At 38.3% G+C, this 13415-nt stretch overlaps 1 protein-coding gene across 1 annotated transcript in view; it reads right to left on the bottom strand.

Annotated features, from left to right (window-relative positions):
• Positions 1 to 11601, bottom strand: part of ALG6 (ALG6 alpha-1,3-glucosyltransferase) — a 40765-nt gene extending 29164 nt beyond the window's left edge. Inside the window, exons 1-2 of the mRNA XM_090269559.1 lie at positions 11468 to 11601; positions 1689 to 1773 (exon numbers count right to left, since the gene is read on the bottom strand). Coding sequence (XP_090125685.1) covers positions 1689 to 1773; positions 11468 to 11549 — 167 coding nt within the window. The 5' untranslated portion in view covers positions 11550 to 11601. The remainder of the gene's footprint in view (positions 1 to 1688; positions 1774 to 11467) is intronic.
• Between the last annotated feature and the right edge of the window lie 1814 nt (positions 11602 to 13415).

The raw sequence follows: 13415 nt of genomic DNA, 5'->3' as shown, positions 1-13415 counted from the left end.
GGGTGCTGGAATCCTGGGTTGCGTGGTCTGGCCTGGAGCTGGGATGGCTCGCTCCCAAGGTGTCCCTCCTGATTTTTATCCACCACATGTGAATATGGGGCCATCTGTTCCACTGCTGCTGCCACCACCACCATCACTCTGCGCCACACCATGTCCTCTTCACCCCAACTCCCAGCCTCCACCCCTCCTACCCATCTGGATGAACTTGGTTGTTGGACTTACATACAAGTCAATTTTCTGGCAGTTCTAGGTGTTTTTTGTTTTGAGGTTAGCTTGATTCTTCTTGTAGTTGCGTGAGGAGGCAAAGCATGTCTAGCTACGCCTCTATCTTGACCAGAAGTCCCTGAACTAAAACATTATATACCTGGTAGCTCAGAGATTCACCCACATCCATGGTTCCAGGCACAGCCAATACTGGTAATTCTGGCTCCTTCCCTCCACTCACTCTTTACTCTGCCCCTTCTCCCCTCCCAAATTTTTATCCACTACACGTGGATAGGGACCAGTCCATTCTGTGTCTCCGCCCCTCCTACCAGTCTGGATGGATGTGGTTTCTTTAATGCCATAGTTGTCAGACTTCCATTCAACTCAGTTTCTGAAAGTTCTGAGTGATGGTGGTTCTATATTTTAATTGTAATTTTGATGTGGTTGTAAGTGGAGCTGAGTCATGTTTGCCTATGCCACCGTCCTCTATTAACATCTCTGTTTACATTGGGAACTACTTACCAAAGAACAGCCAAGAATACAATTATCTTCTCTGTGTAATATTTACAAAAGAATAGAAAATTGCAAAGCTCAAAAGCAGTGGTCTGATTCTCTGTAACAAATATACCTTATTCTACTTATCAAGCAAGACAACAATATTATGAATGTACTAATAATCTGAACAGTGATGTGTACTGGTTAAATCAATGTCTGAGGATCTGACCAAAGCAATCAACAGAACAATATAAAGATTTTGCATAGACAGTCTCTAATAAAACAATCTAACAGACATCCAACAAAGTCAATAAATAATGTCATCAATTATTATCAGAATATGTTCAATAAAAATGACAAAAGCAGGAATTTCTGTGACAATATAACCACAGCTAACATTTATTGAGAGCTTATTATATTGTAGGCACGAGTGTACTTTATATATGTCATTTTATTCAATCCTCAAATAACCCAGTGAAATATGCATTCTATTATTTCCATTCTACAAGTGATAAAACTATAGCAGAGAAAGTTTAAAAACTGCCAAAGGTCCCACAGCTTGTAAATAAGCAGTAGTGCCAGGACCTGAATGCAAGTGGTCTGACTGTAGCACCTGTATCCTCCACCCTCAGCTACTCGTTTTCTTCATCTCATATGTTCCCAACAGAGAAACTTGGCGAAATCTCCAGAGGAAATATTGTTAGCCCATAGACCTCCACTGTTTATGTCCAGAAGAGCTTCTAGGCACAGAGTGTTCTACCATCAAAGTTCTAGTTCAGTATTATATTCCAGCTGGTAACTGATTATACAGGTAACTTCCAGAGGTATGATATTTCAAAACAGGCCTACCCTATGCAAAGTAATATATGTGACATCCTTATACAGAAAGATGAGGATGTTCAAGATGAAAAAATTAGTAGCATTATTTTCCTTTTAAATATCTTAATTGACTATGATAAACAATAAAATCAAGTTATAATTGTCCATACCATTGTTTGATTGGTAAATTAAAAGTAATTTCTTGCCAGTGTCTCTGAGCTTCATAATCACCAAACATAGGGGGTTTTCCAGCACCTAAAGTGAAAAGTGAAAAGAGCAAATCAACCATATACTTTAGAGTATCAGTGATTTTTATTTCCTTATAAAAATTTTATAAATTTTAGAGGTAGCATAGGTATAGAAAAAGAACAGAGAAGTTACCAGAAAAGTCAGCCAGGTGAGATCTGAATCCTAGCACTGCCAGCACAGTCGGTGAATGTGTGACTTTAGGCAAATTATTTAACCTCCCTAAGCTTCAGCATGTTAAAAGCAGGATCAATACTACCTAGTTAGAGGACTATTGGAATAAAGAAGATAATAGATATAAAATGCACAGTACAGTACCTAGCAAAACAGTAAACATTCAATAAATATTGTTAACATGAGTTATTAATGTTAGTTATTAATTAGTTGATATTACTAATTATGATATATCCAAGTTTATTTTTATTTCATGATACTATCAACTATACTGTCCAATAAGTATTAAAAACAATAATAATAACAACTGTCTGCATTTGAAAGAGGGCTTTTATAAACTAAACATAAGTAACTGAAGGTCAAGTATAGAACCAAAAAAAGAGACTATATATTACAAAGATATGAGTTAGGTCAGGCTTTACTATCAAATGAGTTATATCGTCGTCGTCGTCGTCGTCGTCGGCAGCCGTCCGTCTCAAGAGACGATGGCGTAGCTTCCTTCTTGAGAGTCTATCTGCACCCCCGAGAATGGCTGTGCAGTCCGACTCGGGAGTGACAATCCCTGCCGCACTTGTTGCAGGTGAAGGCAGATGGCTGTTGTTGCTGCTGTTGACGCTGCTTCCGCCTCGATCTTTTCTGGACCGCCTCCTCGTTGCGCGCAGCCTCTGCGCGTGACGTACCTTGCCTGACCGCGAGCCTCCAGGCTAGGCGGTCGTCTGCTTGAACTTCCCATGTGTTGAGATTGATGGAGCATTGTGTCATGTCCTTTTTGCAGATGTCTTTAAACCGTAGTTTTGGGCGCCCTGTCATCCTCTGACCTTCTGCTAACTTGCCGCAGAGGAGGTCTTTGGGAATATGGCCTGCATCCATTCTTTTGACATGGCCGAGCCACCTGAGGCGTCTCTCACTAAGAACTCCATGCAAACTGCTCATGTTGGCTCGCTTCAGCACCTCGGTGTTGGGGACCTTATCCTGCCAGGCGACATGCAGGACGCGCCGCAGGCACCTCATGTGGAAGCTGTTGAGTTTCCTTTCGTGCCTTGCGTAGGTGGTCCACGTCTCGCTGCCATAGAGGAGAGTGCTGAGTACGCAGGCTTGGTAGATGCGCAGTCTGGTTTTCTCAGTGAGGCTGGAATTGTTCCACGCTCGCCGGTTCAGTTTGGCCATAACTGTGGCTGCCCTGGCAATTCTCCGGTTGACCTCCAAGTCGACTGACAGAGAGCTCGAGATGGTGGACCCGAGGTAAGTGAAGTCGTTGACAACCTCCAGAGTGTATCTGTCGATGGTGATGCATGGGGGAGTCCCCGTGCCTTGAGCCATAACGTTCGTCTTCGTCAGGCTGATGGCTAGTCCGAACTCCTTGCATGCGTGGGAAAGGCAAGTGACTAGCTGCTGGAGTCCCTCTTCGGACTGTGATGTCAAGGCTACGTCGTCGGTGAAGAGCATCTCACGGATGAGCACCTCTTTGACTTTGGTCTTGGCTCGTAGGCGGGCCAGGTTGTAGAGCTTGCCATCGGATCTGGTGTGAATGAAGACACCCTCGCTGCAGTCCTTAAAGGCGTATTGGAGGAGCATGGAGAAGAAGATTCCGAACAGCGTAGGCGTGAGGACGCAGCCCTGTTTTACTCCGCTGCTGACTGGGAAGGCCTCAGAGGTTGCGCCGTTGTAGGACACCGTGCTGTGCATGTTGTGAAAGGACATGACCACAGCAAGCAGATGTGGTGGACAGCCAATCTTCCGTAGCAAGCTGAAGAGTCCACTTCAACTGACCAGATCAAACGCCTTCGTGAGGTCGATAAAGGCGAGGTAGAGTGGTTTATGCTGCTCGTGACACTTCTCCTGCAGCTGGCGTAGGGAGAAGATCATGTCCACTGTTGATCGGCCAGCTCTGAAGCCACACTGGGACTCTGGGTAGACGCGGGAAGCAAGGGTCTGCAGGCGGGCAAGAGCGACCCGGGCGAATACTTTGCCGACGACGCTGAGGAGAGAGATGCCCCGGTAGTTGTTGCAGTCGCTGCGGTCTCCTTTGTTCTTGTACATGGTGATAATGTTGGCGTCTCTCATATCCTGGGGGATGTAACCCTCCTTCCAGCAGAGACAGAGTAGATGGTGGAGCGGCTGTAGCAGGACTGGTTTCCCGCTCTTTAGGATTTCTGGAGGGATTCCGTCGCTTCCTGGTGCTTTCCCGCAAGCGAGGCGGTCGATGGCTTTGCCGAGCTCTGCCACAGTAGGTGGGGTGTCTAGCTCCTCCATGACTGGTAGGTCTGGGATGGCGTTAAGAGCAGTGTCTGTTACGGTGTTCTTCGTTGCGTACAGCTCGAGGTAGTGCTCGGTCCACCGCCGCATTTGCTGTTCCTGGTCAGTGATGACCTCACCTGTCTTGGACTTAAGGGGGGCGATCTTGGAGGGGATTGGGCCTGTTGCCTTCTTGATACCCTCATACATTCCTCGTGCGTTGCCTATATCGGCGGCTTCCTGGATGCTTCTGCACAGGTTATATAGAAACTGGTAATTTATACCTTTTTTTTAATTTCAAAATTGCAAATGAAGTGATAATGGATCTTTAATGTAACAACTGATAGCACCTACTACAAGCCAAATACAACAGTGTACTAAGTATTATTATTATCCCCATTTTACAACTGGAAAAACAGAGGCAATGGCCACCCAGGTAACAAACAGCAGAGTCTGGATCTGAACCCAAGAAGCCTGGCTCCAGAATCCATGCTCTTAGTTCCTCCTCCATATTGCCTCACAACTTGGTTACATCATTTAAAATGACATAAAGATAATTGCATTTAGTAAACACCCACTATTTAACTAGCAGTTGACTACCAAATTGTTACAAGGCCCAAAGAGGTACAGTACAGTCACAGGTTTTTCAATCAACAAGTGAAAATCACTTAGGCAAGGTGTGCCATATTGGAGAATGATATATTATTGCTCACTGATATTTAACCCAGATTATATCCCGCTTTGAAACACTAGATTAAGTAGTTGTTTTTGTTTTTTGTTTTTTTTTTGTTTTTGCATCTAATAGCTGTATTATACAATATTCTTTAAATTTAGCATCTCCAACCAAGGAGGTACTCCCACTATGAGACAGTCATGGGAAAAGCAGTTAACAACTCCAAAGCAGATGCATTGAGTGACTGTCACAAGGAATTATCCACAGTACATAGACACATTTATGTATGTACACACACACACACACACACACACACACACCAGTCTCTCATAAAGTACTGTATCTTGTTTATTTTTATATTCTCTGGATGTAATGACACCTAGTAGATTCTCACTGAATGATAATATAGCAAAGATGTTAATATAAACAGTGTGATATAGCAAGGATTTTTTTAAAAGATTTTACTTATTACTTTTAGAGAGGAGGTAAGACAGGGAGAAAGAGAGGGAGAGAAACATCAGTGTGAGAGAGAATATCAATTGCTTGCCTCTCACAGCCGCTGAAACCCGACGGAACCTGCAGCCTAGGCGTGTGCCCTGACCAGCAATCAACCAGCGAACTCTCGCTTTGGGGAACTACACCCATCCAACTGAGCCACACCAGCCAGGGCCAGCAAGGATTTTTAATTCAAAAGATTTGAGTTCCTGATTTTCCACTTACTCAATGTGTAACATTAAATAATTTTTAGTGGCAGACCAATTAATTATGCCACAGCTACTTTGCCTGTATATTGGTTCTTGCCCCAAAACATCTTTAAGTTACTGTCTGACAGTGAAATTCCGAGCCTCTGTTCATGCTGCCTACTCCCTATTCATGCATCTCTTCTATAAACTGATATCCAACCTACAAAACCCCCCTAAATTCCAAATTCTCAATGAAACTTTCCCTTATAAATTAAAAATATATTGATCATTAATTACTGACGTCTCACGATACTTACATTTTCAATCTCATATGTTTTGTCACATTACTATTTAGTTTCTGTGATTTTCCAGAATTCAAAGGAAACATTACTAGGCAGAGAGTACATACTTTCATTAAAAATGTCCTTAATCAACTGAACAGGAGGGGGAGAATAACATAAATTTTTAAAAAGGTAAAATGATTCCCATTGAATTACTTTTTTGTATGTGTATTTTACCGGTGTGTGTGTTCCTGTTTTCAGAAATATAGCCGTTGTCTATAGGGGAAAGGAACTGATTTTTATTTTTTGTTTCTTTTTTTAATTTGTTTATTTTGGGTCCACTGGGATAATAAAAGTCATAAAAATTTTTACATAATTTCCTATACCTGAAAAAATCCAGCTTTCTAGATTTTCTGAAACTGCTCTAGACTGTGGTCAAATGTGGAAGAATTTATTACCATTTTCTAACAAATAGAAGAATGGATAATGACTCTCTTTAGAGTTGAGAAACAAGTTTCTATCCAGAGTCTGACCTACTTCAATAAATTCAGCTGACACTGGCTATGAAATTAGTACTTAAGTTTTTAAAACCGCTAAAGTGCCCTTAAAGCAACCCAGAAGGACAACCCAACTATACCTATGGGAGCTCCACCTGGGAAGAACAAAAAGGATTTCTTTCACTCTGATTAATTCTACAAATTCATTTATATGAGATTCCGGATTACATAAAGAAAACACACTAATGTATTTACAAAGCTTCAATTTTGTCTCATTCTCAGGAAAGTGGGTTTAAGCACCACTTAAATATTCTTTTTATTAACTGCTGAATTATTCAAAATTGTTAGAATTTTAAATAATAACAAGTAGTTTCTTTGAAAACAATATACACTCCTTGCCTTTACACTGAAATTTTAAACATCCTAAGAGAAGAAAAATTGGCTAAAATTTTTCAGAATAAAATCCCCTTTTTTTATGTTCCTGGTGAGTAAGAAACATTACAGCCCTGACTGGTGTGGCTTAGTAGATGAGCACTGGCCTGCGAACTGGAAGGTCACCAGTTCGATTCCCAGTCAGGGCACATGCCTGGGTTGCAGGCCAGGTCCCCAGTCGGGGGCATGTGAGAGGCAACCAATCAGTGTTTCTCTCCTTATCTTTCTCCCTTCCTTCCCCTCTCTCTAAAAATACATAAAGTCTTTAAAAAAAAGAAACATTACAAATGGCAATAGGTAAGCTGAGAGAATTTAACCAACTAAACAGAACACAAACATACTTTAACAATTAATATTTTGCAAAAAGAAAAAAGAAAATCATTCCCTATGACTTTCTCTTCCAGAACAGCCAATAGAGCTTTGGGAGAAAAGAAATAGTTATTAAAAGTGGTTCAAGTGTTGCTATTTGCTCTAAAATCATCGGTAATACTTTAGATCAAGTATAAAGGAATTATGAATCTCTGTAAGATATGATAAACAATCAATATGAAAATCAGAATTTGTCTCCTCCCATGGCTTGTTTAAAAGTAACAAGCGATATTTATTCAGTATGTTTAGGTCTATAAAAACTAATTACATAAGCAGCATGTGTATTTATACCTCTTACATATGTGAAAATATGAAAGGGGTATACATTTTAGAAAACTTTAAATTACAATATAAATAGTTTCTCTATCCAATATATGCATTTCCAAAGAAGAAATAGAAACTAATACTAAGCTTCCCCACCCCTGTGCTCCCTAATTACAATCTAAAAATAAATTAAATAAGAAGGAAACTAGCCCTCAATTGGTGGCTCAGTCAGTTGGAACGCTGTGCCATGCACCAAAAGGTTGTGGGTTCAATTCCCAGTAAGGGCACATACTTAGGTTGTGGGTTTGATCCCCAGTCAGGGAGTGTATGGAAGACCACTGATCAATGCTCCTCTTTCACATCAATGTTTTTCTTTCTCTCCTACTCTCTCTAAAAAAAAAAAAAAAAAAAATCAACTGATTTTTTTTAAATATTTTAAAGCAAACTAAAATAAGCATGTCAAAAACAAAGTATAACCACCCCCACCAAAAAATTATGGCATTTAGTAGAAAGAAAAAAATCTTAATGAAATCACAGATGTTATACTTATTCATTAATTCTCCCAGCCTCCCATGACACAGAAGTTCTTCACGTGTGAATGCAAAATCACTACCTACGAAAGATGCCTATAAATATTCTACTAATATATAACAACAATACTTCTCTCATACAGTAATCCAAAAGTAATATTTTTCTGTTGACTTTCTTATGGGACAATTTAAGAGCATAGATGCTAAAATCTAGCACTATACTTTTAAAAAAAAAGATAATATTGGTTTCCCCTGCTATCCAAAAGTAGAGCATTCCTGCTCTGGCTGATTTGGCTCAGGAAGTTGAGCACTGGCCTGCAAACTGAAGGTTGCCAGTTTGATTCCAGTTCAGGGCACATGCCTGGGGGTGTGGGCCAGGTCCCCAGTTAGGGGTGTGTGAGAGGCAGCTGTTCAATGCATGTCTCATACATCAATGTTTCTCTCCTTCTCTTTCTCCCTCCATCCTCTTTTCTCTAAAAAAATAAATAAAAATGTTTAAAAAAAAAGTGAGACATTTCTATGAAAACTTTCATAAGCTGAAATGGCATAAAGCAGAGTATCTCACACTTTCCAAAAGTTCATGTTACCCCATTTTTACAAAAGGCCTACATTAGTACAGTAAACAGCTTTTTTTATAGAAGTTAAAATCTTCACATTTCTTTCAGATAGCAAAAACGGTACTAACGTACAAATAGGGTTATTCTAGGAATACAAGGTTGGTTCAATGCTAGAAAGAACAAAAATATACTCAGTCATGAATTAAAGGCACCCATTAAAATTAGGAACAAGGTAAAGATGCCTGAATCACTACTTCTATTCAACACTGTAACAAGGTCCTAGCAATAAAAGTAAATAAAAAATAACTTAAAAATAAAAAAGAAATTTAAAATGTAAGTAGTAGAAAGTAAGAAATAAAACTGTCATTTGCCCTGACTGGTGTAGCTCAGTAGGTTAGCATTGTCCTGTAAACCGAAGGGTGGCCGGTTCAACTCCCAGTCAGGGCACATGCCTGGTTTGCAGGCCAGGTCCCCAGTGTGGGGCTCACTAGAGGCAACCTATTGATGTTTCTGTTACACATCATGTCTCTCCCTCTCTTTCTCCCTCCCTTCCCCTCTCTAAAAGTAAATAAATAAAATCTTCTTTTTAAACTTTCATTAGTCCCAGATCATTTTTTTTAATAGCAAATCCAAAGGATCCTTCAGATAAATTACCAGAAATGAGTTTAGAAAGGAGTCAACTACATTTTTATACACCAACAACAAGCATTTAGAAACATACATTTAAAAAAGATACCATCTACAATAGTCAAGAATATATATATATATATCTTAGAAATTTATATCTATGTAGGTATAGATATAGATATAGCTATAGATATATCTTAGGAATACCTCTAAGAAAGAGTGTGTAAGCCCTTTACATAAAACAGTAATTTTTAACCAGTGTGCTGCAGCAGGCACACAGTTGTGCCACAAAAACTTTAAAACATGCAATACCTACTATTTTATCAGTGGCACTAACTTCTATTTCCTTAGACTGTCAAATAAAACAATGACAACAGCCAACACAATAGCCATCTAGTGTGAATTAATCAAAATTATACCTATTTTTTTGTCAGATTAGCAAGAAATAAATTTTTTGTTGTGCCATGGAATTTTAGTAATTAGTTTATATGTGTCATGAGGTGAAAAAGTTTGAAAATCGCTGATATAGAAAAGTATAAAATTTTATTGAAAGGCATTAAAGACTTAAATAAATGGAGGGACATACCATCTTAATGAATTAGAAGTCCCACTATAGTAATGATTGTCAATCCCTGCCCCCACGCCACACACACACACACACACACACACACACACACACACACTAATCAAAAATATTGAAGAATGTAATTCCAGTAAAAATCCAGTAATAACTATGTATGTTGTCAGATGGGTACTAGACTTATTGGGGGAATCACATTGTAAGTTATATAAATGTCTAACCATTATGCTGTACACCTGAAACTAATATAACATTGAATGAGAAGTATAATTGAAATTTTTTAAAATAAAAATAAAAAATAAAAACATCACCGAAAACTAAAAAAAATTTAAGAAACTGCTATTCATCAAAAGACAACTTAAAGTGTGAAAAGATAAGCCATAAACTAGGAGAAGATACTTGCAACTTGTACAAAGGTTGGCTTCCAGAATATATAAAACACCTAAGGAAAATAACAACTATATAGTATAAGAAAAAATGTAATAAAATATACAAACAATATAAGCAAATACCACAGAAAAGAAAAATAAATGGCCAATAAACACAAAAACATGCTCAATCTTTTAGAAGTGAATTAAATTCAAATTAAATAAATTTAGTAATAAAGAAAATTCAAATTAAAACTACAATAAATATTTCACACACTGCAACCTGGCAGAAATTCAAAAGTTTAACACTACCAAATGTTGTGAAAAATGTGGATTTGCTGGAACCCTCCCACTTGGGCACTGCCTCAACATCAGAAGGGCTTAGAATGGATGACCTAGATCAACTTTGCTCTGGGAATTGGCATAAATATTTTCTAGTTCATCTCTTGTACTTGCTTTACTCTACATCTGAGGTTGGGTGTGAGCTGAGAGAGAAGCAGGACTAAAAGGACCTGCCTACTTTGGTTCTAGCAGAGAAGAAAGGAGTCATGCAGTTGGCCCAGCCTGTTCACTAGAGAGCTGCACTCAAGTATGAAGTTGGAGCCTAACTCTAGTAATTAACTGCTCTGTGATCAGCTGAAGATGGATATGGACTTATGTGTTCCTGTGCCTCCAGACATAAATCTCATCTCTCAAAATTCACTCTTTTTAGTAAGGCTAAAATGTACCCAAATCCAACTCCTTCAAACCTGAACTCAAACATCATCTCCAAAAAGTCTTCTCTAACGCATCCTGATCATTTATTTATCTGTCATCTTGGTACCTCAGACATACTTCTATGTTATATAACTATATAATGATCACACTGTATTATGACCACTTATCTACAAAAACGTGGGCCCTTTAGGTACTGAATTTTCACCTTGTATTTCTAAAGCTGAGTACAATGCCTGGAACATGAGAGGTGCTAAATAAATACTCACGGGGTTAAATTTAATGTCATCTCCAGTCTCCAGGTCCACACTCCATCAAGTCTCCCTCCCTCCCTCACATCACTCTCAACCTTCTTCTCCACTGATCTCTTCCTTTCAATCTAGTGACATGCTTTCTCTACCCTAAACAAAGCAAACAAACAAACACAAGCCTCCTTTGATTCTACTCCCCCTTGAAGTACTAGCTCATTTTTCTCTCCAAAGGCTAGTATATAAAAATTGCAGGCCATTGTAACCGCATGCAAAGCCCATGCCTCTGCTTAGCTCTTACACAAATTCTGTTTATTCGAATTAAATGTATTTTCTTGACCATACCAATAAAACCTGAAATTCTTCTCTGTCCCACTTGAAAACTGTAAAGTATTACCAAAAAACAAATAAACAAACAAAAACTATTCAAAGGAATATTTACCAGTCTTTTAAACAGTAAAAATGTGTTACCTGAATAAGAATTAAGAGAAACTGTCCATCGTACTGTTAGTCCTAATAAGACCACAGTTGTCATCAAGTACCATTTCTCCATGTTTCTTCAAATTTAGGGAGGGAAAAATGGGACCAGTGCCGGTATACTTTTAAGTCACTTCTTTTCTAGATCAGAGAATGTTGCCAACTCTTTGGAATTAGGAGTTTAGGAGGATTTTAAGTGATGCTTCTTTTCCAACCAGTTAAATATTGATTCTTTTTCTTTTTCTCTTTTGTCTAGGAAGAAGTAGCCTGCAGAGGGAAAGAATAAAAGGATACCAAGATTTAGCTGAGCATAGTACCTATAACAACAAACCCATTAAAACAAGTAGAAAGATGGAGAATTGCAGGGGGCGTGGGGTCAGTCGAAGGGCCCAGAGGAAATGGGGTAGTTTTGATTCCCTTCTTCCTTAGTCCTTTAGTTGGTAAACATACCTAAAAAGGCAGCTCTCCCTGTTAAATGGGACTCAATATATCTAAAGATAAAGGATCTGCTCTTACAAGCAAATATTTCTGAGTATAGAAAAACAACAGAGATATGTAGATAGTAGAACATTCAATTCTATCCAGATCATGTTCACCTACAGGTAAAAATAAGACCACAAAGGTAAACAAAGGGGTGATTTATACTTGGAACAGGCAAAGGAATTTTTCTTTCTTTTTAGTTTGAGAAAGTCTTTCACTAAAGTAATTATCTAGTTTGATTTTTTTACTTCTTTTCTTCCAAAATATACTTGCACTAACTACACCAACTCTGCGTCGTAAGAGAATAAGCCTGCAAGAATCAGAAAGAACAGTCCCGACTCTTAAAAAAAAAAAAAAAAAGCAGTAAAATGCAATTAACCACTTACATTTTTTTTCCACTTTTTCCTATGAGGTTTTAAAATCAGAAAGCTTTTAAAAGTTGTGGGCGAATGCACCTAGATCATTACAACATTTTCACCTGTATCCAAACTGATCCTCAAAACCCATCCCAGTTCCCTGAGAGAAGTTGGAACAAGTTCATTTTGCCTGTGGAAATCCTGGCCATTCTTCCAAGTTCAGTTTAAGTTCAACCTCCTCAGTAAAGATTTCCCTGATCACTTCCAAAGCTCTTTCCCCCACTTCTAAACACCTCCAGTCAACACTGTCTATGTCATTTTCAGTAAAAAGAATATTTCCAATCCATACATTAGGATCTAAAAACAAAAACAAACAAACAAAAACTGTGGGGCCATTTTAACCACAGGATATACATTCATTTAAATATATTTTTAAAATACAATGAAATAAATCAACTGAAAATTTAGGGAAAAATTGGCACATTCCATCAATAGGTGGACAAAAATGATTTTCTTATTCTAGAACTAATTAAGTCAAGCATCTCAATCAGGTAGAATGACACAAAGTGTTTAGTAAAGCTATGTAACTATGTAATTCATATTTGGGTTACATAAACCCCCTCTTTCTTCCCTTCTACTACATCATCTTTGATCATTTTAGTGTTCACTACAATTTTTATCATAGAGGCAAAGAGAAAAAATTATAATTAAATCACTTTTTGATGCTGATTCTGGTTTTGACAAGGTTATAGGCCCTTACAAACTATGCAAATTCTAGTCTAACTCAAAAAGCTCCTTTTATCAACAATTTCCATTATATATACCAAAACTGCAATACAACCCTCTACATTTTGCTTAGACGCCATATATAAAATTGATTTTACAAATGCTGGCTCCTGGATTTAAACATATAGCTTAACTAATATTCTGTCTTGGAAATTTAAATCACTACTATGACCAAGTTAAACCAATTATTCACAGCTCCAGATAATCATGTTTAAGTACTTCCCCGTGAACCAATAAACTACCAATAACAAAATAATCACAATGAACTTAAAGAATATAATGCTTAATAATACCATGCTGATCAAGTTTGTTAATCACAC

The sequence above is a fragment of the Furipterus horrens genome, unplaced genomic scaffold, assembly GCF_987537825.1.
Source record: "Furipterus horrens unplaced genomic scaffold, mFurHor1.1.pri manual_scaffold_3, whole genome shotgun sequence".
Lineage (NCBI taxonomy): Eukaryota > Metazoa > Chordata > Mammalia > Chiroptera > Furipteridae > Furipterus > Furipterus horrens.
Note: the sequence above shows the minus strand (reverse complement) of the source record. Positions and strands in the feature narration are given on the sequence as shown.